This window comes from Uloborus diversus, chromosome 1 (assembly GCF_026930045.1).
Source record: "Uloborus diversus isolate 005 chromosome 1, Udiv.v.3.1, whole genome shotgun sequence".
In the NCBI taxonomy this organism is placed as follows: Eukaryota; Metazoa; Arthropoda; class Arachnida; order Araneae; family Uloboridae; genus Uloborus; species Uloborus diversus.
This window is the reverse complement of record NC_072731.1, coordinates 35,085,907-35,113,343: the sequence shown is the minus strand read 5'-3', so window position 1 is coordinate 35,113,343 and position 27,437 is coordinate 35,085,907. Positions and strand designations below refer to the sequence as shown.

At 32.8% G+C, this 27,437-nt stretch overlaps 1 protein-coding gene across 1 annotated transcript in view; it reads right to left on the bottom strand.

Annotated features, from left to right (window-relative positions):
- Nucleotides 1-265: 265 nt before the first annotated feature.
- LOC129229211 (insulin receptor substrate 2-B-like) overlaps nt 266-27,437 on the bottom strand; it is a 44,040-nt gene continuing 16,868 nt past the window's right edge. Inside the window, exons 7-14 of the mRNA XM_054863476.1 lie at nt 24,751-24,855; nt 24,189-24,284; nt 23,370-23,455; nt 21,018-21,179; nt 8,887-9,117; nt 7,031-7,146; nt 5,494-5,583; nt 266-3,952 (exon numbers count right to left, since the gene is read on the bottom strand). Coding sequence (XP_054719451.1) covers nt 2,510-3,952; nt 5,494-5,583; nt 7,031-7,146; nt 8,887-9,117; nt 21,018-21,179; nt 23,370-23,455; nt 24,189-24,284; nt 24,751-24,855 — 2,329 coding nt within the window. The 3' untranslated portion in view covers nt 266-2,509. The remainder of the gene's footprint in view (nt 3,953-5,493; nt 5,584-7,030; nt 7,147-8,886; nt 9,118-21,017; nt 21,180-23,369; nt 23,456-24,188; nt 24,285-24,750; nt 24,856-27,437) is intronic.

The following is a 27,437-nucleotide window of genomic DNA, read 5'->3' as shown; positions in this document are numbered from 1 at the left end:
CTACTTTTGTTTAAAAATTCTTTAATCAAAACTTTATTGTTTTCGGCTAATACTGAAAATACGGGTATTACAAAATTGCTTGAAATAGTGGTATTTAGTATTGCAATCATTAAGTACCATGTAATCTGTAACTTTGATAAGTCTCCAATACTCACTAATTTTTTTAATTTTTATCAATGCATTATTCATGTAATTCTATATGCTTTAAAAAATAAACTGAGATTCGATGCAACTGCAAAAATGATAACTACCAATAGTTTGAAGCATAATAGCTTTTATTTTTGGCAAAGAAAGCTGTTTTATTAATTTACATAAAGAAAATCACTGGCAGTGTTCAATAGTTTACATACTTGTGCAAGTTTTCATTATTAATTATAAACCCAATTTTTAAAAATATATAATTTTTATAATTTATAAAATCTGAAACTCTTTATTGTAATAAGCATTTTAACAAAATGAAGGTTTCCACAAAATGAAAACTTCACACACATATCTGTACATTAAAACTATTTCCTTAAATGTTTACATATGTATAAAAAATTAAAATTTTAGCACTTTTATTTTTTTATAACAGCAACTATTTGCATAGCTCTAGCATCTATTTTAATAGACAATTTATAACATATTTGTAAAATTATTCTACATTTTTATTCAAACAACCACCATTCAACAATTAACAGTAATTAACAAAGTACAACAATTCAAATGAAAACAAATTTTTTTTGAAATCTTAGTGAATATAAAAAACATTGTTAATTTCAAACCTACAACTGAATGTTGCAATGACAAAGCAATATGTATGGCAATTCACAACTTCCTCACAAGGAACAATTAGGGTAAATTAAATCAAGGGAATGAAATTAAAATTTCAGTGCCAGATTACACAATGCAAAATTTAATTTTGGAATTTATGCTGATGCACTTTTTGATTTCGTTATTAGCTTTTCAATGGAATTTACTGAATATTTCAGAAATGTTGCAAGCATTTTTTTTTTTTTTGAAGGTATGTAAATTTATCTTCATCGTTTCAAAATCTATGATAATAAAGACAATTTTCTTTAAAATAACATGAAACTTAGGAATTCAACTGGATTGTTCAAGTATGTAAAAATACTAAACTCATGGCACATAAGTGTTTAAAATAATAATCAGTACAAAAATGCTTTGGAAAATTTTGAATACTAGATTCATTTTTAAATGCATAGGGATTAATTGACAGATAAAAACAGTTACTTTTGTGACAAATAACACTGAGTGTTTGTTCATTTTGGTGAATTATTAAAAAATTCATGTAGAGCGGATATCTGTCGGTAAAGCTTTAAATGGTGAAGGTCCTTAATTTATGAATTGGAGAGGGTGACCCCATGGCCATGCCTCAGTGAGGTTTACTCTTCACAGAACTATTAGTTGTGTCAAAAAGAGTAGATTAGTATATTGAGAATTTTAGAATCGAGAAACATTTGACTAAGATATAAAGGATAACCATGATCATTCAATTGAAATACAATCATATACAATATAATTGATATTGGACCTTTAACAATATCGATATTTAGGGGGACTAGACAGAATTATAGCTATGTAAATGGTTTCATATAAGAATTTAGTCAGGAGGGAGGGGAGCAGAAAGCTGGTGATATTTCTGAAAACTGAATTTTTGACATATTTGCAATGATAAGGTGAAAAGTTGAGGAATGGTTAAAGATTATCTAAAATCATTTATGATTGTCAGATTCAAAATTTGCACTTCAAATGAATTTCTTGTAATCATTTTAGACATTTTTATAATATTAATATTTTGTATAAATTATTTTTTTTCTTTTGAGCAAAACTTGAAAAACAAAATGATAACATGCACAAGCATTAAATGGAAAGCTTTTAAGTTTTGATGATACTTGAACAGTTACTCTTGAAGACAATCATCTACCTTTGAAAAACTCCATTATTTCTCAAATTTTTACCCTTTTCATTAATTTTAAACTCATAACAGATTTTAAGAAACTTTGAGCATTACAAGACTAGTTTAAATAAAAAAAAAGTAGTTGATAATTACGATGTAAAAACAGTGAAACCAACATTAGGCATGTTAGAAGATTGAATAAATCTTAACTTCATGCATTTTCATTGCAAAGAATATTACAGGTCCTTATTAAGCAGATTTTTTCTAATTTTTCAGTAAAATTTGTTTTTGGAGAATGATTAGATTTAAATTTCTATATTTGTCACACATTGCAGTTTTAACCTTCACCTTAATGATCTGCTAGGTGAAAACCTTAGTGGCGTCTTAGGTGATTATCAATTAGCTTAGAAGAAAATATTAAAACCAAACATTTTATTGAAGCTTCTTGAAGTAATTTTGTTATTTCTGAGATGTAATAATTAATTCTTACACTTTTACTCAGTAAATTCATGAGAGTTATAATGTGTTTGATTTTTTTAATTTAAAATCCTTATTTATTTAATGCATATATAATCAGGCACTGAAGAACAAAGAAATACAACTGAGAATTTATAGGTGACTCAAGCTTTCCGACTCTTGGAAAGCTTTCTGTTTTATAGGTGAAAAATCTATCTGTGCATAAGTCAGTGGTGCTTCTTTGGTTTCACCTTCGAGAGATTTCCGCAATCTCCCAGGCATGCACTTGTTATCTTCTTCTGAAGCGGGTGGCAAATCTAAAGAGGCATAGTTCAAGCGAATTTCTCCACACGTTGAATTCGGACGAGAACAATTTGTAGGCTGCGTTATGTTAGTCCCAGAAGGCTGTGACAGGCGACGCACAAGATTTTCCATAAATGGAGCACCAGAAATAGGAGTAGAAATGGCACCAAAGCTTGGAGAAGGAGGCGGTGTTTTAGGCACGTAATTCAATGCAACGTTACCAGATGTTCGCGGTGATGGTGACTTTGAAATAGGAGAAGATGTTGAATCTTTAAACGGTGATGCTGAAGGTACATTGCTTGATTTTTCTGAAAGCTGAATAGGTTCGACCTTTTTAGCTTTATCAGTATTAAGACTTGAGTAGGAATGCTCATTGGCTGGTATTTTATCAGAAGAAATGAGATTAGAATTGCGAACATTTTTCTGATAGTCCATACACATGTAATCCGAATTGATTTGCTTATCAAACCTTAGTTGATCATCAGCAGATTTATTGACAAGAGTTTCTTTAATTTCAGTAGTAGTGTGATTTTGAGAATTGTATTCCATTTGTTTGACAGGAGATGTGGTTGCAGGGGAAGAAGTATTCGGACTTTGCCTCCCTTGGTTACTGGGAGATGTATTGCAATCGATACCACTGACAGCAGGTCCAGGTCTTAACAAAGTACAAGCTTGGACACTTGCCATAGTCTCATAGGTTCTGGAAGGATCTAGACTAACGTAATCACCGGGTGGATGCAAGTGCTCAACTTTTTTAGAATTCGTAGGTTGTTCCTTCTTCAAAGAATTCACAGATGCAATTGGCTTCGATGTTTTGCCACTGTCTGACAAAGGAGACATAGACAAGTAGTCACTGGTATATTCTGAGCTATCTTTGCTACAACTATGCCCAGTTGAATGAGATTTTGCCTTATCTCTATCGTGCAACATCTTAATAGCAGAGTTTGTAGATGATGAATAGCTACCAGAACGACTACGTCCAACAGGTTCAATGGTGAAATTAGAATCGCAGAAATCAATGCCGGTTGAAGGGTATTTAACTTTGTTGTAATCTATTTCCATCAAATCTTCACCTACTTCTCCGCGACTAGTGGAAGAACGAACCCTTGGAGGCCTGTTGTTTAATAGGGGTGCACTTGATGACTTAGCACCCGTTCTTGGATCAATCCTCATTAAGTTTCCAAGCTCGCGATCTAAAGGATTGTTGACTCTTTTCTGAGCTGCTTGACTACCTACAGAATAAGCTCTTATTCGAGAACCATCCAACTGCAATGGTAGATGTGACTTCTTAGGCTATAATGCATAAAGAAGTTAATATCAGCTGTTTTAAATGTTGTAAATTACAATAAGCAAAAAAACAAATTACTCATATGTTAACAATCTTTGAGTACTAGGAAAAAAAGTGTTGCTATATTTGGCTGTTTATCCAATTTTTGCTATTTGCCTATTTATCAAATTATACTGCTCTAGTCATAGAAGAGTTACTTATTTGCACCAAAACAAAGCTGCTAGCTTCCATAGGCTGCAAGGTGTCAACGTCCCCCCCCCTGTCTCTCACAACGTTTGCGTCGTTATGCTTGAGGTTCACTCATGGAGCTGATTTTCAATGGCACTGGGGGGAGGGGGGAGTAAATTGAATTTTTGACCATTGTTACTCAGAAAAAAATTGTTATGATTTTTTTCTTTTCTTCTTTTTTTCCCAAGGAAATAGCATTTTTTTGAGACAAACGTTTTTTTTTTTTGGGGGGGGGGTTGTCCCCAACCCCCCTAGCTACGCCTCTGGAATGTCAAGACTTTCTATAGAATGACAGTATTGCATTTTTTGCCGGTAACATACAGTCAACTCTTGATAACTCAAAGCCCGCAAAGTAATGGGAAGTTCCAACAGCCGTCTCAAGAGCTTGGTATCAAAGAAAACTACGAGATAAAGGAATATCCGATCCGAGTTATGAGGCTTTGAATCATCAAGAGTTGATTGTATATTAAAAGATTTAAAAAAAAATTGCTTTCAAATTTTGAAAAGATAGTCATATTTTATATTGGTTTTAAAACAGTAATGGGGGAGGGGAGGGGGTACTAAGACTTAAATTAAATTTAAATGTCAATTTTCAATATTAAACCAAAAATAATATGTGAGACAACTTATTCTGAAGGAAATTAATAATCTGAAGCTGTTTTATAAAAAGAGAGCCTCATCAAGTTCCTTTTGCCAATAAAGAATGAATCTGATATTTGGATATGTTCTCGCCTCAAAGCAACAGTAGGATTTCTTACTGTTGTTCCTCGGATAAGATGTCTTACTGTTGCTCTGAGGTAACGATATGAAGAAGTGAGTACTGCATCAGATATTGCTCATTTTCTATCTAAAGAAGACACACTATCTCTTACTATTTGGTAATTATTTGCCTTTTCTGGTGATCAATTTGGTATTTTTTGAAATAATTAAAGAACTTGATTGAGCATGTTAGAATAATATCAATTGAGAAGTTGATACAGTTTAAATTTCTCTTCATCAATACCATCACTAGATTTGTAAACATGTGACTAATGAAGTTTTATAATTATAATAGCAACAACTGGCAAGAATTTTATTTAACTTAATACAAAGTAAAAAGTTAATTCTGCCTCAAACCATAAATGTTTCTTATTCAATGAACACTGATGCTGATTAACACCTTTAGAAAAAAAAAAAAACTGCTTCTCAAAAAAAAAAAAAAAAGAAAAAAAAAAAAAGAAACCTCACATAAACTATAAGAAACATGGATTAAAATTGTATTACATATGTCTTATAAAATTGCATGAAACAGGTTATGCAAACAGAACTGATTCACTACCTGAGGACGACTTCCCATCGAATACGCACGAACTGGACGAATATATGAGTCACATGAGGTATCATCTGCATCCGCAAGTAATGACTTAACCTAGAAAATAAGGAAAGGAAAAGAATTTGTATTGTTAGAGAAAAAATATCTGCACTTGCATATATTTTAGAACAAGGAAAAGATAGCATTTTAACAATACAGTAGACCATCGTTTTACGCGGGTTTATTTTACGCGGTTTAAAATTTGACACCTTTTTATTTGGATAAGTTTTGGTTTTACACGGATGTGGCAATGCAAACCAATAAAATTTTCCCCTCTTTCAAAATACAAACGCCTAAAGAGTTCAGATTACACGTAATAGATTGCATTTTTGGCGTGCTAATAATCGAGCTTGTGCCACCGGAAACATTTTATGTGATTGGTTCCAGAGCTCTTTCCAGAAGTAAAGTTATTAAACTCACACAGTTCAGAACTCACTGGAAGAAGAGCTTTTAAAAGTGACAAAGAATGAAAAAACCAACGAGCATACTGGCATCGATGACACACAACCAAAAACGTTCACTATGAAAGATTTGGAGCCATTCCTAGACAATAGAAATGATCTTTCGGATTTGTTAGTGACGGAAGATTCTATCATGGAAATGACGCAAGTGATCATGGATGCGTTAATACTCTGCAAAGAACTAGAGAAAAATTCTCAATGACTGCCAGAAGACTATCATAGCCAGCTCTTCTTTATAAACAAAATACGAAATTAGTTTATGTTTTCTTTATGAATGTTGTGCATAAAAACCGATATAAGTTAACCTTAAACTAAAAAAACAATTAGTCATCACTAGAATGAAGTATTTTTTATCTACGGAACCTAACCCCTATTTTAGCACTACTATTAGGTCTGAATTTACGTGGTTTCGTTTTACACGGCATTTCCATGGAACATAACCCCCACGTAAAACAAGGGTCTACAGTACATAAGTTTCTCATCCCAACATTTATAACAGAATCATCGAAATCGGCTCACTGAGTAAGACGCTGCGAGCGGACAAAAAAAAAAAAAAAAAAAAAAGGCATGAACTGATAAGTGCTTCCTTTTTGAAGCAGGGGTAAAAAAATGAAATCATTTGCAAATTTTACGCTCTATCAACATTATTTTTATCATCCTGCACAAAAGCATATTCTATTTTTTAGACATTTAATAAAACAAAACTTACTTTGCATCAATTTAAAATTAAAGCACCAAGAAGCAAAGGGGTTAAGTGTCAAAATTGAAAACTTGGCGATAACAAGTACAAATGGTAGGAGAAACTCTCATCTGTTTTGGGATAAGAGATGGAAAAAGTAACCCTGGTAGGGGCTGCTACACAGCGTGAGGTAAAAATGTTTCAAAGAACCAATAGTTTGAACTTCCCTTTACTTCTTACGGCCTCAGTTTAGCCCTGTTAAGTATATAATTTACACTTGTTTTTAAGCTTCAAAAAAAAAAAAAAAAAAAAAAACAAATGGTTCGTATCACAAAATTACAAATGTTATAAAACATCTTTGTACTTTGTCCAAGGGAAAATCCTCCAAGTTTGTGCTGCCAGGAGAAGATACAGAAGTTTCAGAAAGCTTGGCTGTGCTGTCTTTTCTTGTAGATATGCTAATATTATGATTAGCAATCCCTAAAAGGCAAATTGAGACTATATTTAGTTAATCACACATAACTATCAAAATAGGCAAAAAATATGGTGAACAATAATAACATTGATACCAAATTTAAAAATAGCTTACAGATAGGTAATTACAATTATATTTCTTGATACTCTGTTTTTACTGATTAATAAACTGTTATTATTTATTACATTGATTTAAGCTGAACTGCAACAAGTGTGAAATATTATTTAGAAGTAATTGATAAAATAATTGCTCTTCTAGACTTCTTTTTAAAAATTTCACGAATTCAATTTTCAAATTATAGTAAAGGTTGAAAAATAATAAAAAATTTTTTTTTTCAGTTTTTGAGACTGTCCAAAAAGGTGAGTAAACTGAAAAATAAAAAATGATACAAATTTTAATACCTTCAAGAAGTTTCTATGGCTATTTTATGCAAAAATTAAAGATATAAGGTCATTTTCTTTGGTCTACAAATTAGGCCCTTCATAAAAAAAACAAGATAAGTAATTTACAAAGAGCAGCTTGGATTGCATACAATATATCAATCGCCTGGCTATGACATTCAGAGACTGCAGTTTCGTCCCTGATATGGACTCATCAGTCCGAATTAGTCAATAACGGAGCTGGAGGCAGATGTTCTCCTAGGGCAGTAATTTATTGACTGTCAGCTTGGATTGGTTGATATTACTCACCAGTTCAATGGAATACTTTCTCAATCCTACCTTAAGTGTATATAACTTTCTTTTCGTTGATTAGATTTTTCACCTGCAATATTTCATTCATGCTACTGCCAATTATGTTTGAAATTAGTGGTTTAATGAGATACCCAATATCATCATTCAAGACAGCATATATTAAATTAATGAAAGTAAATTTTTTCTAGTCTTCTGTTATTTAGTTTAACTTAGTAATAAGTTTTAAAAAACCATCCGAGCCTGAAGCATGTAAAAGAAAATATAACATAATTGTAACTGTTGTATGAAACATTTTGTGTTAAACCAATTCAATCTATTTTCATAAATTTAACAACAGAGACAAAAAAATGTTTCATACTCTCTGCCTGCTATTTTTTTTTCTAAAAGATATGTTTTTCCATTGAAAAACATTCAGGGCTCAACTTTATTCTTGTTTCTGTTTTTAAATTAGTAGTATTATTCAATTGTTCATAGATATAAATAATTTGGATTGTGCTGATTTTGAAGTAAATCATCTTTTCTTTCTCAGTTTTTGTTTCAAATTCTATCAGCTTAAGAAGTAGATAATCGTCTTTACAGTAGCTTTCAATGAAAGCATGGATCAAGTCGGTTTAAATGTAAACCACATTAAGGCACCATTTTTTGACCAGATTAAGTTTGTTTCCCTCCAAGTTGCTTTAAGAATGAATAGTATTGACCAAAGTCTATCAAATTATGAAAAAAAAAAAAAAAAGTTGAAAAATTATAGATTGAAATTAGTTTTTATATTAAACATCTCATGTTACATCCTACATAATTCAAAATTGAAGCATAAAATTCCCTCAAATTTGAGAATGATAGAAGTTTTTTTTAACTTACTTTTTTCAACACCCTAAAATTTACGAGAAGCATCAAATATATCTTGAGACACAAAAAATTTGCTAAGTTTAGATGAGTGTTTTCTATTTATTTTGCATATGTTCTTTAAAGAGAAATCAAAATTCAAATCAGCTATATTTATACAGAAAATTCAGTTTACTTTCAAGAGCATGTATACACTGTGTTACATCTTACCAGAAAATGTTTTTGGCAAGGAGGACGACAGAGGAACCATGTCCAGATATCCTTCATGTTGTGTAACAGGAGTGGAAAAAGATGAAGAGTATGGATTTCTCAGAGGAGCCATAGGGATGTAACCATCCTTGGTTTGGTTTAAATCAGGGTTTGAGGTATCCAGTGAAGAGCAAGACTTATTAGCTCGTAACTCTGGACTAGCACCGATAGGGCTCATGTTAATGTATCCTTCTGCAAAATAAAAAAAAGAAAAGGCTATGATCTAATGAAATAACATACAAAGTGAACATATAAATAAATACTAAGCAATGGCTTATAAACATGCTTTTTTTTGGATTACATAATGATTTTTCTACATGATAAAAATATTACAGTAAAGAAAAATTGAAGCTCTTTAATTATAATAACATGTTAATTATAATACAGATGCGGCCGAAACGTTTGGGGTAACAACACTCAGACCACGGCACAACAGCCCGTAATTTTACGACATTATTGACACTGGCAGAAAGCCTTCATTGTTATATCGCTCTGTTAATTATTTATAAATAACTAATAATAAATTAATGGAATATTAAAACATTCATTAAACAATTGAAATAACTTTGAAATGAACATATAAATACAGTCAAACCCGGTTATAACCAAGCATTTTTTTTTGAAATAGTCCAAACTTTCCAAGATACTTCTATAATGAATGTCTTTTTGCATGATATTTCTATTATTGATTATAGTTTAAAAGCTAGCAACAAAAAATTGACTTGGCAATCGAACTGGAGAGTTTTGCTTGCAAAAGGCATATAATACATCTCTTAATGTCCCTGTGCATTGTCCGATACTTTTCCGTTAGGCGTGGGCGGACGCATGAACATGACTTTTTGCAATAATTTAAAACCAGAAACCAAACTGCACAACATGCAGGCAACTGATTCGAAATAGTTTTATAAACATGTAGCAAAATTGTCAGATGCCTTTCCGGGGCGGTTAAGCGAGGATGGGAGTGTGAACATGATTTTTTTTGCAATTTTTAAAAACCGGTAACCAAACTGCATGACATTTTGGCACAAGATTTAAAATAATTTTTTAAAAGCGTAATCGAATTGTCAGACACTTTTCTGGGCCGATTAGATGATATATTTTTTTCGCCTATCAATTCGGCACTGCACACTCCATTTTTTTAATTGCAAAAACCGATAACCGAATTACACAACATTTTGACAGCTGACTCGAATTTGTTTTATGAACAAGTAGCAAATTGTCAGACACCTTTATGGGGCCATTAAGTGAGAATTGGTGCAAGAACATGACTTTTTTGTAATCTTAAAAAACCGGTAACCGAACTGCACGACATTTTGGCACAAGGTTCAAAATAGTTTTTTTAAACGGGTAACCAAATCGTAAGACACCTTGCGCGGTCCCATCTGACGATATGCTTTTTTTTTTCACTCATCAATTCAGCGCCGCTGACTCTCGTCAGCGTTTCAAAGTCTGTTTATTTTTGATTGGACGGCGCCCATTTTGACCGTAAGAGGACGCGGTGCTGAATTGATAGGCGAAAAAAAAGCATGTGTTCTGATCAGCCCCGGAAAGGTGTCTGCAAAAAAGTCATGTTCACGCGTCCATCCTCGTTTAACACATAGTAGAGGGGCATACTACATTCCATGGGAAATTTCGTGAGGAAATTGTGAGACCAACTTTAATATATTCCTTATGGTCTATGTAACTATGCCTCACCGGGTGTTTTGCATGAATTTGTGTCAGACGGCCTGTATGACGCCATCAATCCAAGATGGCGGCTTTAATGAGTTTTTGCAATTATGAGTCAATTTTTGGGCATTTTGTGATAATTTTCAGGTGAATTTACTTGATTAATATTCTATTCATCTTCTTATTATAAATTAAAAACAAAATATTTATTTTTTTTTTGTTTATTAACTCATTTAAAAAAAAAAATCTGATAAATTTTTTTTTTTCACTTTGGCTCTCGGAATTAGCTGTTTTAAAAGTACCTCGGGTGAACTTTCGCAGTTAAAAATACTTTTAATTTTCAGGCTAAGATCACTAAACATTAGTACAGTCGAGCCTCGTTAATTCGAACACGATTATAACGAACTACTGCCAAAGCGAACTACACTTGCGATCCCTGTCCTTCTGTTGAAAATCACTTAACACACCTAACACTATTGTTTTTCGGCTAAAACGAGCTACTGTTGAGACAAATTCACTTTGAAGGTACCTTTGAGTTCGTTTCAACGAGGTTTGACTGTATAATCGTTTGACAGAATTCTAATAACCTGTATACCCCCTGACTCCCTAAACTCTTTGACCGGATATGAATATCGTACATTGGGAGTGCTCTTAAGGAATTTGTAGGGAGAGTAGATGAGAAAGCTTCTGCGTAGAGAAAGTATTGTTACAAATTCTGTAAATAGTAAATTGTTTTTGTGATTAATTTGCCGTAATCTAGTTAAATTTGGCGTTTATTAAATCGACTTTCATCTAAAATTATTGTAGTAACGTAACCTGTAAATAGTTTCTTGTAATGAATATACAGCCCCCGTACATTCGGCAGAAGTATACGGTCTCCTCATTTCTGAATGATAAAATATTAGGGCTCGACCGATGGCATTTTTTGGCCGATGGGCCGATGCCGATTGTTGGCCGATTGTTCAAAGATGGCCGATGGCCGATTGTTTTCCTCCAAATGACCGATGGCCGATGCTGTTGAACGATGGCAAAAAAAAAAAAAAAAAATCTAACAGAAATAAATTGATAAGATTGTCAGGGATTTAAAGGATCATTGATTCATTTCACTTTATTCTTTTCTACGAATAAGGAATTGTAATCCCCCCCCCCAAAAAAAAAAAAAATTTCGACCTAAATTTTTATTTTACGATCATCCAATTTAAACTTCACAAGTTTTTTCGGCGCATATGTAGATGTACCTATAAGAACATATAGATGATCGAAATATCCATTTTGAACGCCTCCTTAGTTAATTATAGCAAATTATCTTGTGATGTCTTCATGCGCGTAAACTTACACCACTCAAAAACGTTATGAAATAGTAAGTTGAAAACTCATACGTACGTAGTATGTTCTAAAAGTTCGAAGACAAGTTGTATAAAAATTTACTGTGAATAGTTCACATTACCAAAGTACATCTATCTACAAAATGGTCACTTTGAACGACTATGCACTTCGTCCAACGTTCGTATAGATTTTAGAAGTACTCGAGGACAGGGACCGATTTACACACTTGGATGCCCCGGGGCACTGACAAATATGGTGCCCCCCCCCCCCCCAAAAAAAAATATATGAAGGTAATTTTTGTATATTATTTTGATAGAAAGAAAACTCTAAAATAAATTCCTGATTTTCATGTAAGAAAGTTTTTTACAGTCGCAGATGGAGAAACTAGGATGGTTAAGGTAAATTATAATGTGCTTTTTGCGTTCCTTTGTTTTCTTGTAGTAAATTCTTCCGTAATGTCCTTATAACCAAGTTTTGCGGTCAAACTTCCTCCTGTTGATAATAGAGCTAATGAAGATAATTTGCTATCAGAAATGAGAGTACGCAAAGGACACTTAGTTCTCTTCAATAGCAAAAATGATCGTTCTCCACTACAATTGGAGATTGGCAAAGTCAAAAACAATTTCAGGGCTGTATCTACATTGGCAAAAGTATCCATTTACCAAGTTCGTGGATTTTTTTAAACTTTTCGGTCATTAAACTTTTTTTTTCGATGACTGAACTAATATGAATAAAGTCATCAGGAAAAGATTCCTCCAAATCACAGGAGTAAGATTTTTAAAGATCTTTTGCACTTTCTCGAATATTTTGCTTGTTGCATTCAAACAAGCAAGAAGATTTCTTTAATATGCCATCATAAGCTGACATCTTGAATTTTAGTTTTGTAAACAAATTATCACAGATTACATAAAAATAGGAAACCTTGAGACTTTGCTTAGAGTCTAATATGACTTCTTCACATTGTCCATCATAAAACTGTTTTGGAGTTTTTTTCTGTCTTTTTGCACTCTGTCTTTTTGCTCAAAAAAAAAAAAAAAAAAATGATGACAGAAATTTGGTGCCCCGGGCCCGAGCCCCGAATGCCCCACCGTAAATCAGTCCCTGCTCCTGGAAGACATTTATCGTAACCATCTGTAAGGCCTCTTGCGCTGCTGCTTTAACTTCATCGTGGGGAAGAAGGCGACTTTCATGTTGAGGACGCACGGTTCGATTGGTCAATACTCTGATATGACAAACAAATAACATACCGTTTCGTTGGACTTAGTTCCATGTGACTTTTACCTGTTCCCAGCAAAAAAAAAAAAAAAAAAAACATTTGCATGGACGCCGCTTTCTTACGTCAGGAGAAGATAAAGCTGCATCACAGAAGGTTGCGAAAAATGGCTTCCAGGAGTGTTTCCAAAAATTATATGAACACTGGCCGAAGTACATAGTCCCTCAAGATGATCTTTTGAAGGTGGATATGCTTCGGTAATGTGAACTATTCTGGGAAAAATTTTATGCAGCTTGTCCCTCGAACTTTTGAATCGTACTACGTACAGTCTGTATAGGGTGTAGTTATGCTTCTCCTTTTTTGACTGCTGTATGATGGAAGACAAAGAACAGCCAAAAAAAGAAAAAAAAAGGAAGAAAAACTGTTTAATGACCAATAGATTTTTTTTTTTTTGATATAACATATAGCTAAGATTTCAGTAATATTGTAATAATGTACGGATTTAGGTAAACGAAACATAGTTAAAAAACATTAAATTATGTTGCTTAATCATTCAAAAAAATAATAATAAGAAGAAGAAGAATAAAACTACGAAACCGTCAACAAATTACGCAGTTAAAGTGGAAAGACTGCACATAGATATTTTTTAGTCATCAAATTAAACAAAAAAGGTAACAGATAAATAACAATATTAAATCATAATATGAATATTTTTATACTTATTTAAAATTTATGAATAGAAAAGTTTGCATTTTTCATAAAAGCTATAACAATGACAAAAGTTTTGCTGAAAAAAGAAATAGTCATGAAAAGAGCGAGGCTCTTAAAACGCAGCTACAATAAACAAATTCGATATTTATACCAAGTTAATAATAACTTAATACATATACTACTTGATCTGATGTTTGCACGCGTAATATTGAACAATTTGATTGTTTAATCTTTTATGAAGCACTACAAACAAGTTCAAATTAAATTTTTCAATTTAACAATAATTTTCTGAAATTAAAAAAAAATTGCATAATAGAAAATCCTTGGAACTTTTCTATAACATATTATTAAACATATGATGAACACGAAAATTATTAAACATATGATGAACACGAAAATAACTTATTCATTGATTTTATATAAATATATAAAAATAGTTACTTACAACAGAAAAAAAATTCGATCGCTATTAGTGATGCAAAAAAAGATGGCGCATTACAAAATATAAGTGAAACAAGTATAAGAAATACGTAAAATGACATTTCTTGACAAAAATAAATAATTGCTAAGTATTTAAGAAATGCTTGAAGCGACGAGGATGGTTTAGGGGGGTCTGATTTTGGAGTAACTCACAACGTTAAGCTTCGGCTCCAACTTCGACTTAATTTTTTTAGTACAGAACCGCTACCACCAACGCCTCGGGAGAGTTTCTGAATCTACTTCAGCACATCTGAAGAAAAAATTCAAAAGTCCCTTTGTTTTCCGAATTATGTCACCATTCTAAACGTCTTGAATCAATTTCTTACATTAATGCTCTAAATTCTTCCTAAACAATAGATGAAGCTTGGAAAAAAATTCTCTAATTTTATGAATGGTGTTAGTTTTAAACAAATCAGCAGTACAACTAGACTTTAATTTCAGAAATGGAGGGAGTGGGAGGAGGGGCACGCAAGTGTTCTCGGAAATACAAAAAATAGTCGTAAAAAATATAATTCAAAATAATTATAAACATTGAGCAGAAAAACCCTTTTAAAACGTGCACCCGAGTTTGTTTTGACGCGCAGTGGCGGACTTAAAATATAGCAAATGTTGCAATTGCGCAAGAGACCCCATAACCGTAGGAGTTACAAAAATGCTTATGATAAATGTTTTACAACGTCTGTGATAGATAAATAGGGTTCCAAAATGTATTTCGACGGGCCCCAAACTTGTAGCTCCGCCGAAGCGATACAGAAAAGACTGCATTATTGTGGTTCATATTACAAATATCAAAAAATTAAAAATTACCGTCGGTTCAACGGGAATCTAACAAAATGAAACAAAACCGGTTTCGCCATCTCATATTTGTTTCCATGGTCTCCAATTCTCAATATATCACCAAATGATAGTCAGTCTGAGACTCTATATTAGTTTTGTGTTGAAATAAGTAATTAATAGCCATAAAAAATCAGTTAATAGGCTTTTTAGAACACCCGATCGAAAAAAAAAGGAAGTGCACAACTGGAACGAGCTCACATCCCACATGCGAAAATTTAGCCTTCAACAGCTTACCATTTTTGAGTTATGACTTACAAGAGATACATACGTACGTACATCCAGCTGCAAGAAACAACGCAATAATTAACTTGTTTGGTACCTGAATGCAGTATTAAAATCTCTTCCAGGGGTGACTAAAATAGAAATTCATACTGAAATTTAAGTAAACAATTTTGTTTGAAAACAATAACTCCCTTTACTTTGTATTAAAAGGTAAAACAACAAAGTTCCTTTTTTTTTTTCAAAAACATCGGCCAATTCCATCGGCTTTTCGATGCTTTTAAGGCCGATGGGCCGATGTTTCCTGCAAGTTAGCATCGGCCGCCGATGCATCGGTCGAGTCCTATAAAATATGTGAATGGAAAGAAATGAAATAACGGTCTACGATTTTCGAGATGGATTTGGAATATTGTGGAAACTTTTCGATGTTTATAAATAGCCGCCGCATGATAAAAAGTCAGTCTCAATTGAGAATTTGTACTGAGAGCGTATTAGCTCTGTTCATTGCGAGGCATTTCGCTGTGTTTTTTTCGTATTTGGATGAAAATACGTGTGTAACCGTTGAGTTTACGGTGTTGATTGATATTTGCTTAATTGCTGATGATTAATTTAGCAATTGTTAACGATATTTCCTGTACATAGTGTAAATAAAGCTTCTGTGTTTTTCTCAAGAACTGTGTCGTCCTTTCAAGAAAGTGGAAGTCGCACCGGATCCGTAACAGTATTGTTTCTCGGTTCGTTGGTGAATAGTCTGCAAATCTTCAAGTACGCTTATTTTTTCCTTAACTTATCACTGCTATTTTATTCACGATGTCTTCTCTCCCAGAGACTCGTTTACAAGTTTTTTGCCTCCATCTTCGAAAAAAGCAAGGCTACAAATTAATTATAAACTATGTATTTTTTGTCAGATTAAGAAGAAGTGCCCATTAGTTAAACCCATTAGTTATGATAAAGTGTTAGAATGTATCAAGAAGACAGTAGAATGGAATGACAAAGGGTATATACATTACTTATTGAACGATTAATGAATGTGACCGTAGAAGAACTGAAAAATGAAAACCGCATCACGGCATGCAGGATGCTAAGAGAAGTGCACTCATAAAGCAAGCATGGACAGAAGTAAGAGATTTCACGAAATGGATAAGAATAAACTATATTGTTCTACTTCCATTCATGAAGACCATGTTGTAGGCTACACACAACGAGATCCAAAATTGTCGTTGGTGACAAAAATAAGTGGTTTTTCTGCCTCGGAAAAGGCGTTGTAAGAAAACCATTGGTGGCGATAAAAACAGATTCTGCAGGTCGGCAATTAAAAAAAGCCATTGAAATTTCCAAAAATGAAACTTTCAAAATTAAACTCAGAGACTGTACAGATCCAGGAGACCCTCAAGCAAAGAACATTTTACACCATAACTATTGCTGGGCAAAACATGTATTTAATGTTTTACGAAAAAATTGCGATCTTGATGTAGTAACCAAGTCACAAGACATTATTTCTAATAAAGCAACAGACGTAGAATTCCTGTGTGAATTAAATGATTTTCTTGTTCAGGGAAATGTTACTGCAATAGCAGACCTTGAAATGAATTATCAGTCAATTACAAATAAAAATTTAAGAAAAAATAAAACGCAAAAAGAAATTAAAAATCTCATTCAAGAAGAAATTGATGACGCTATATTTAGTAATCCAAAAAGTTTAAATGAGTCGCAACGCGTATCTTTAAAGGAAACTGCAGATATTACCCTATCTAATGCAAAAGATTATTTTATAGGCATTGAAAAAAGATGAGAACTATCTTTGAAGCTGCAAACATTTTACGCAAAGCAGTTTTATCTGATCAGAAATGAACATTTACAGGATCTTTTGAACAGAATCAGATCATGATGCTGTTCCAATCGAAGTTGATCAGTTTTTTAAATGGTGCTGCAACGGAAAACTCGAAATTAATTCTATTTCTGAGGTGCAGGACAATATCGTGCTGAATAAAGCTAAAAGACTGTCACATATATTCATGCATAAAATACTGTCTCCGTACCAAGCTTCGAAAGAAACTGTTCATCGACATACCCGAGATATTCCTTTGTAAGTTGGTGCTGGCCTTATTATGTACTCTGTTACCCGAAGCAAATATATAATTGATTTTTTACATAAACTAGGTGTTTCGATTGATCATGCTGAAGTTCTACGTTTGGAAACATAGGTAGCAAATGGGTTAATAAGGCGCATGGATGATAGTGACGGGATGTGAATGTCCTGATTTGAAAAAGGCAAGATTTTTATTTTGTGCTGCAGATAACATTGATTTCCTTGAAGACACATCTTATGGGAAGGGTACTTTGTATGGCATTGTAATGGTACTTTATCAACAGAAAAAAGACTCCGATAGACAAATTCCACTTTCTCTTACCATACCTTCAGCATCCCGTTCCCTTTCGACATTACCTCAGTCCCTGACTGAAATAGCGTCTTATAAAATTGCAAAGACAAGTAAGCCCAAATGTTCAGCATATGGGGAAGCATTAAAAGATAAGAAAACACAAAGAGAGATATTAAAGGCATAATGACAGCATTAGGACCAGAAAAATCTCAAGGAATATTAGGACTCCATGCTCTATCAGGATGTGATACAAAAGGTTCACTTGATAAGAAGGGAAACCATCTTTTTGAAAAACTTATAAAAAGGCAGACAAAAATACTCTTGATACTCTGAGTCATCTGGGGTCAACCAAAGAATTTAATGTAAATGATAAAGTTGCTATTGAAGGATTTATTTGCTCCTTGTATATGCCGCTGACCAAAATTTCAGATATTGGAGAACTTCGTTGGTTCATCTTTTCCAAGCAATAGGCTCAAAATAAAATTTTGCCTCCTACAATAGCATCTTTTGTCCCCATATATTTTAAGAGCGCATTATCAGGTACTTGAGTGGCGTCTTGCTGACCAGCAGCACCCGAATTCACCATCACCGTTAGATTTCGGATGGGAAACGGAAGACACCTTCTATGCTTCAGTTATGTGTACTTCCTTGTGCACCTGAATCCATCTTAAAATTAGTTCGATGCAGCTGCGTAAAGGGCAAATGCATTGTTTCATGCAAATGCAAATCTTAAAACATTGCATGCACTGAACTTTGTATGTGTTGAGGTGATGAGGACTTATGGGAAAAGCCAACAAAGCGATATTGGTGACACTTAAGTAAGAGACCTGTTTGTTTACTTTTAAATCTATGTTTTTGAATTAAAATCAGAGTTTTGCTTCCGATATTAAGTAACGGAAGTTGTAAATTTTTTCTACATTAAAAAAAAAATGCTTCTTATAACCCCAAAAACACGTGTATGCAAATAATTTTAGTTTTTTTTGGAATAATAAATTTGATTTTCATTCTACAAGCTTTCCAAAATATTTTTAATTGCTATTGTTTACTAAAAAAGTTCATAAAATCTGCATCGAAAATCAAAAATAACAAAATTAATAATTTATTTTGTACAGATAATTAGTTTTTAAATTTGAAATATAATAGTACTAAAATGTTAAATATATAATAAACGTTGAAAACATTTCATAATATGCCTTAAAAATGAGTCAAAACCGAAAATTTTCATCAATATCTAGTGCAGCCGCCATCTTGGATTAATGACGTCACAAGAGGCCCTCTGACACAAATTCAAGCAAAACACCCGGTGAGGCATAGTTATATAGGCCATAAGGAATGCATTAGAATTGGTCTCACAATTTCCTCACGAAATTTCCCACGGAGGGTCTTTTACCCTAAGTATGCAACTGGACTAACAGCCCTGTAAAGATGTCTGACAATTTTGCAACGCATTTATAAAACTATTTCGAATCAGTTGCCATTTGGTCTTGCATTTTGGTTGTCGGTTTTGCAATTAAAAATATGGAGTGCGGTGTGCTGAATTAATAAGAGAAAAAAAAATATTGTGCAATCAGCCCCGGAAAGGTTTCTGACAATTTGATTACACGTTTAAAAACCTATTTTGAATCTTGTGCCAAAATGTCGTGCAGTTCGGTTACCAGTTTTCAAAAATTGCAAAAAAGTCATGTTCAAGCGCCATCCTCGCTTAACAGCCCCAGAAAGGTGTCTGATAATTTTGCTACTCGTTTATAAGACAAATTTGAATCAGCTGACAAAATGTTGTGCAATTCGGTTATCGGTTTTGCAATTAAAAAAATAAGAGTGCACGGTGCTGCATTCATAGGCAAAAAAAATATATATATATATATTGCCGATCGGCCCCAGAAAGGTGTCTGACGATTTGGTTATGTGTTTAAAAAACTATTTTAAATCTTGTACCAAAATGTCATGCAGTTCGGTTACCGGTTTTTAAAAATTGCAAAAAAATCATGTTATCACGCTTCCCACGTGCTTAACGGCTCCGGAAAGGCGTCTGACAATTTTGCTACATGTTTATAAAACTATTTCGAATCAGTTGCTTACATGTCGTGCAGTTCGGTTACCAGTTTTAAATTATTGCAAAAAGTCAAGTTCACGCGTCTGCCCAAGCCTAATGGCCCCGGAAGAGTGTCAGACAATACGCAGGGACATTAAGAGGTGTATTATATGCCTTTTGCAAGCAAAACTCTCTGGTTTGGTTGCCAAGTCGATTTTTTGGGGCTAGCTCTTAAAGAATTAGGATAAAATTACAAATATTAGTGTCAACTCTTGTAATAAGTAGTAAACAAACTATAAAAGTTTATCTTTTTTTATTTACCCATGGTTTGGAAAGAAAGCTGTTATTTTTGGTTGCAAGATTTAGGATCTCATGTACATTTTGTTGAGTTTTCTTTCACCTATTGTAATAAATCTATAACATGTTTATCTAGTTTCTGTTGGAAAAATATTTGCTCAAAACTCTGACAGCTGTCTTGAGATTACAATTCTGCCAGATAATAACTACCGTAAATTTAGTAAAGGAAAACCTCTCCCAAAATGAAAAGAAGTTTTTGCTGCTTTCCAATTTCAGAATAAATTTAACATAATCACCTAAAGAAAAAGGTTTTTGTATGCTAATCTAATTACCTTCACTGTAAAGTTCACAATACTATATAAGAACCCCCTCCCCCTCGAAAATCGGAGATATTTTATGACCCATTTAAAAGAGAGCTCTGCATCACTCTCTTAATACTATATTTCCTCTCTTAAGTTCAATTCAAGAAGGACAGAACAGCACATTAATAAAACGATGTGAAAAAGTTGGGCATGGCCAACATAGAGGGGGGCAGGGGGAGGGGGCTCTAAAAAATGGCCTTTTTTGCTACTGACAGAAAAGTACCTGAAATAGCTTATAGCCACGGGAAGGCTAAATCCTGCCCCTGTTCTTCAAAAAAAACCCTGCTAATGAAGTGCTATGTTTTAGGAGAGAATAAATAACAAAAATGATTATCTATCGACTATTAAAACATAATTTTGCACAGGGCCGCTTAAACTGTAAGCACGCCCCTGCTAGGCATTTATGCCTAAAACAAATGATACAGTTAACCAATAGTCTACACTGTTAATACACTATTTATAATGCAAGTATAGATGATGTAAGGTAATGTCATACAAAGTCAGGAATATACAAATATTTTTCAAATACAAAGCAAAGAACAAGAAGATTTTAAAAGGCAACATACCAGTAGGGGATTTCATTTCCATGTAGTCACTGGCTTGAGATATTGGTGGTAAGGAACTTGAATGCGTAGATTCTACAGAATTCAGACTTAAAAATACAGGTGGTGCATTAGGTACAGAAGAGGATATAGGGGCCATTGAAAGGTAACCATCATTGTTTCTTCCTAATAAAAACACATTTAAGTGAAATTAATATTTTAAGCATCTGTAATCCATGGTATAAATTTAATGGTTGCTGAAGTTACCTGATTTTGACTCAATACCTAAACATTAGGTTCTACTAAAAATGGAACACACATTAGCCTTTAGATTTTTTCGAAAGTTTAGTTTTCAGTGAGTGTGAATATGATTAAAAAAAAAAAAAAAAAAAAAAAAAAAAAAATCTGTCTTCATAAATAATTTTAAAATCTGTCTTCTTAACAAATGGCAAAACAGCAAGCTAAAACTTACTCTGGTCTGGGACAAAAAATATAGGATGTTTTTTTACTTCTTTGCAAAAATATAGGATTTATAGGAAGACTCTGATTACTGAATTTATGATTTTATCACATTTGGCCTGATGAAGAATGCTTAAGACAGGCCTTAGAATGTGAAGCAGCGCCACAGTACTGACTTATTGTAATCACATTTGCTTTTTCAACAATCATTTTTATTTGGAGCTAAATCAACTCTTGTAATTCAAGTGAAAGTAAAATAGTTTGCACATTCCTAATGCAGCATGAGATAATTTCTCAAAGAGTTCAAAACTTTGCTGAGCTTGAGGGTGAAAGTTAGAAAGAGCAAAAAAAAAAAAAAAAAGCAACTTTATGACCATGATATTTTTGACTAAAAACACTAAACAACAATGTACCTTTTTTTTGCACTTTTACATTTTCAATTTAACCCATAGTGGACCTATAAAATACGGTCAAATTCGCGATAACTCGAAGTCTGATAACTTCGATATTACTATAACTAGAAGCTTTGATCAAGTCCGGATCCCTTTGTCTTTAATTCCATGCTAATTATTCTCAATATCTCAAAGTTAACTTCTTTTAACTCGAAGTTTTTCCAAAGATGACTTGAAATTTATTTAGAAGAAAAAAGAAAGAAAAAAGTAATTCTATAAGAGGAAAATTCTTTCACCTTCACTTGCAATTTCTGCACAATAGACCTCTAAAGCAAAGAGAACACATGCAGAAACAAGTAAGTAGCTTGTTTCTTTTTGTTGTACTATACTGTTTACACTTCGACATGTCGCTGGACTACGAATCTGCTTTTAAGCTGTCAAGTTGTCAACTCAACTGATTGTACCTTTATTCAAAGGCTGACCTACGTTAAGATGCGTTCCCAAGAGAGAGAGAGAGAGAAAGCAAGAGAGTGTTCTTTACTATAAAAGATGTCTAAGCGAAAGCTAAAAATCTTGCATTTAGAAAGTAAACTAAATCTTATTTTTGACTTTGAAAGGACTCCAACAATGAAAAAGAAAGATATTGCACTGAAATATGGAATACCTCCAAATTACTCTGTCAAGGATATTAAAAAAAAGAGAGAAACTTCAAAAAACGGTATTAATCCATGAATCCGAATTTGAAACGAATGAAGATGTGCACCTTTCCTGATGTAGAATCAGCTCTATTCTAGTGGTTCCAGTAGTATCGAAATCAAGCCATTCCTATAAGTGGCTCTTTGATGCGTGAGAAAGCAACCAATTTTGCTATATTACTGAACTTAGGAAATTTCCAAGTCAGTGCTGAATGGCTGGAGAAGTTCGAGACCAGACACAACTTCGTCTTCAGAACTCTTTACGGAGAAACTGTGCAAACTGTGCTTAAAAGCTTTTAAGTTCTCTAATTTTGTCTGTTATATGCACATATTAATTAAAGTATAAGATGATTTTCAATATTCAAATGTCGAAAACCGAAACTAGCGGTAAGCCGAACTTCCGATAAGTCGAAGTTTTTCGTTGGTCCCTTTAGATTAGAGTTATTGTGAATTGACAGTATGAATGGACACTCCATAATAAAACACATGTTAAAATGTTCAGGGACTAAAAATTGAATAAATATTTTTGTGTTTGAAAAGGAAAATAACATATAACAACTTTTATTACACAAAATTTGCAGATGATTGCAGACACGTGTTTTGGGGTTTCAAGGAGGCCTCTTTCACCGTAATGAAGCTTTAGCTTTAGGATGATAGGTTAAAAAGTCATCCAGATGACTTTTGAGCACAACTGATGCTGTCTTCAATTGATTTATATGAAGAGTTTTAATTTTAGTTACATTTATGTATGTTTACAAGAAAAAAGAAAAATAACTGTTACAACACTAAATTGCTTTTGTACATTAAGAACACATTCAATAACAACTTACCAACAGACATAGGTACATATTCATCAGGTTGCTCTTCTTTAATAGGAGGCTCTGTATGCAATGCACCGTCAGTCGGACAGTAACGACTGGCAAAAAACAACCATGTTTATAAATGAATCTATAAATCTTTTCACTATATCTATATATTTAAAAAAAAAAAAGAGGATTCTGAAATACAGAACTAAAAATTTTACAGAAGATGAATTCCAGCGGTAATGGAAGGAGACAGTTTTACAAAAAAATCGATTCATTTCTGTCTGTGAGCATATCAAAATACCTATTTTTTGAAAATCTGATGCAGACTATTATACACATCACAGTAAGTTGCTAAAAAAGCCAAAGCCAAGAATTTTTTATTAGTAACTTTCTTTAAAATCAAATTTAAAAAACGGTAAGGGAAGGACATTTTTGCGACATGATTTTCACGCTATCATGCTCTTCTCAAAAGTTCAACCAAAATATAAAAGGGAAAATTCTATAAAAATTAGAGCACATACGGGAGTGTTCAATCATTACAATTTCACCTTTTGTTTTAAAAAATAATTATTTTTAGCATATGAATTATGTATTTGGACAGTAACGGAAGAACAAGCAGTCCAAAACAATTAAACTTTTTAAATTTCAACTTACAAACATTTACTCGCTAATACAGCAGTCTGAAACAATGATATCTACAACTTTAATTCTTTAAATACTTAATAATTTTATCATAATCCATAGAACATTTATCTTCTTTCACAGCAAACCCAAAGATCATTCCCACATTAAGACAGACAAAGTGTCATGTCTCCTTTTTTTCTGGAATTCACCAGAACTTACCCGTGTGCAAAATCTGTTTGTTGACCAGCATCAAATTCATCTATAGACAATGAGCTACCAGCGCTATCTGTAGTTGAGCAAGTTGCAGAAACAGGGCTAAAAAGTTTCAAATTTAATCAGTTCAAAATTAATGACAATAAATGAAACAAATTTGAAGGAGGAATTTAAGTTATATATATATATATATATACATACATATATAGAAAAGGCAAATAATCACATACAGAAATTAAGGATAATTACTTAGCTGCTAATCTTGACAGAGATGTGAAAAAATAGTTACTTAAAAGTAACTGTAACAAAATTTGTTTCATTTGGTATTTGATGTGCTAACGCACTCAACGCATTAAATGTTTCATCTATATTTTTCTTTGATTTAAAAAACACTGACGCCTTACTCTCCGACTATATTTAGAAAATACTGGTCAAAATTTTGTAATCATTGCAGCATAAGCACATTTTAAGTAATTTCATTTTTTGAACCACTTCAATACATAAAATCAATTTAATAAATAAATAAATAAATAAATGAAAACAAAAACATACAAAAATAGCTTCTCACCTTAGAGGATTTGGAATTGCAGGAGGTGAATATGACACTGTGCGAGAAAAGCCACTATGTGGCCTTAAGGAATCAAGTATGTATCCTTGTGGAGCATAATATCCACTGTAAAAGTAGGAGCAATCATTAAGCTCAAATAAATATTGTCAAACCAAATACTGAAGATCAAAGTTATCAAGCAAATATTTGCAACTAAATTTCTGTAGTACACTTTTAATGAAGCCATTTAACTGGTAACACTCAAAAAACAAACATAGCCAAGAGTAGAGTTTTTTAAAAGTTTTCAAAACAATTGATAGTTTTGAGGATAAAAACAAGATATTTATGCAAAAAAGTAATAAAAAAGAATTTATAAGAACAAGATTATAAGAGAAATGGTGAATACAGTCAACCCTCGTTTGTTGTGGTTAATCCGTTCCAGCCTCTACCCCGATAAGTGAATTTTCGCGAAATGGGATTACTTATTTATAAGGTCAATGTTTTCCTAGTTAGAGCATAGAAAACTTATTTATGACCTTTTAAATGCACTTTTTAAAATAATTAGACCAAAGAAACAACATTCTTTAGTCACCATTACATTTACATTATCCAATATATTACACAAAATATGTGAAAATTGGACCCTATTAGATGTTATTATAAAAATCGCGTTTTCATTGTTATTATTGTGCATTGAACTGCTCATATATACAGAATTCTTATACACTATCACCAATCTATAAAATTATGATGATGAAATAATTGCGAATGGGTGACAATATTTCCCCCATCTGGCCTTTCCATTAGTTCCCAATTGTAGGTTGTGCTTATTGTTTAAAAGAAAGAAGTCGAATGCTATCTGCAAATACATTTATCCTCTTTCAATAATACAGTGATATACACTCTCCAGTAAGTGTTTAATGGTTGAAAGAAGATAGCAATACTTGACAAGTTCTGCAGTGTTTTTATAAATCCTCCTCCCCCCTTTCAACTAAAGTAGTCCCCAATAATGACTTGCCTTATTTAAAATCAGTATTATGTTACTTTTTAAAAGGAAAGAGTTTATTTAGGACCATTATAAAATGTTAGAATTTGAAAATGGGGAAAAAAAACTCGATGTATACCAACTGACGACTGTATATCAACATGTGGCTTTAAACTAAAGTGTAACATACTGATCAACATCATCATCAATCCTTCTTCAGAGCTTGAAAATAACAGTGAGCCAATGGTCGGAACCCCAAACACATCCATCGGACCAGTAGAGTATAAATTTTAGTGGTCCATGGGAGTAGTGAAGTTTTATTTTTATTTTATTTTTAAAAATCATTATCATCATTTTTTGAATCTGTTGAAAGTTTGAATCTTTGTTTACAACGTTTAGGCTTTTTTTTTTTAGTAAGAAAAGGTAGGTTTATAAATTTCCTTACCACCCCGTTGAATTCCTCCCAAAGCAACAGTGAAGATAAGACTTTGCTAGCTTAATTCCTTTACCAGTATTGGTGAACTGAAAGATGCCTGCTGTTTGTTTCACTTCCCTAGTCTTTTAGACATGTCTATTTAAAATTGCTAATTGACCGAAAGCAATTGTTACGTTAATTTGTGTTACAAATTTGTCTTTTTTCTTTTAAGTTTGACATTATTTATAACCAGGATGTGAAACAGGACCACTAAAAATGTATATGGACCAGTGAAATTTTGAAACTACGAATTCATTGGACCAGTGAATTTTTTATATAAATTACCTCTGTTTCTCTATGTTTAATAATAGGAATAAGACAGTCAACATCATAGACTTGTTCTAGCATTTTTCACTGGCAAAAACATTGTAAATTTGTTCCCAATAAATCAAATAACACTTCACTTGACCTGACGACATTCTTCTATTGTTGCATCTAAACTGTTTGGTAAATGTAGTCATCTCGGAGATCATATCTGGAATGTTGTTACGTGCTTTCTGGACTCAATCCACTTCAAAACTCTACTGGCCTTATTGCGCTGGACCAAGACTCTAGGCAGAAAGCCTCCAGTCTGCCTCTCAAAGAAACAAGTCCCCTTCTCTCTATGTATCAAAATCTATTGCTTCAACTGCAGAGGCAATCAATTCACATTTTTAGTCAGATTGTTTACAGTTAAACCTCCGTTCAACTGCCACTGAGAGTACACATTTTTAGAAATAAATAAATTCAGTTCTGTACCAAATACTGAGAGTAAAAATTAAACCTTTAAAAAGACATGCCAGTGCATGCTTAGAAGAAGAGATTGTGTGCCCCAAAATTTCAAATTAATTTTGCACTTTCAATTATAAATGTTTTCAATTTTAAATATGCAGCAGGGAAGTAAAGAGCCTAAGTCACAAAAACAAAATTAACTAAGAGATGAGTTTAAAAAAAAAAATTTTTTTTGATGATTTATAGTGCAGGATTGTCATTTATGAGCTTATAAAATGAAACTTGGTGAATAAACATCTGAGGACTTAATACGTCTGAACAGGGCATTAAAAGTTGAACAAAACGGTGCTTAAATCTGGATTTTGAAAAAAAAAAAAAAAAAGACTTGGAAATGAAAAAAGTGCCTTTCACCTCCCATGTACAAAACTTTGTAACAAATGTAAATAAATAAAAAGAGAGAGCAAAAGACTTTTTTTTAGGTTTTTTTAGATTAGGTGGATGCTTGTTCTACGAAAGAAGTTCTAAATTAACATTTAA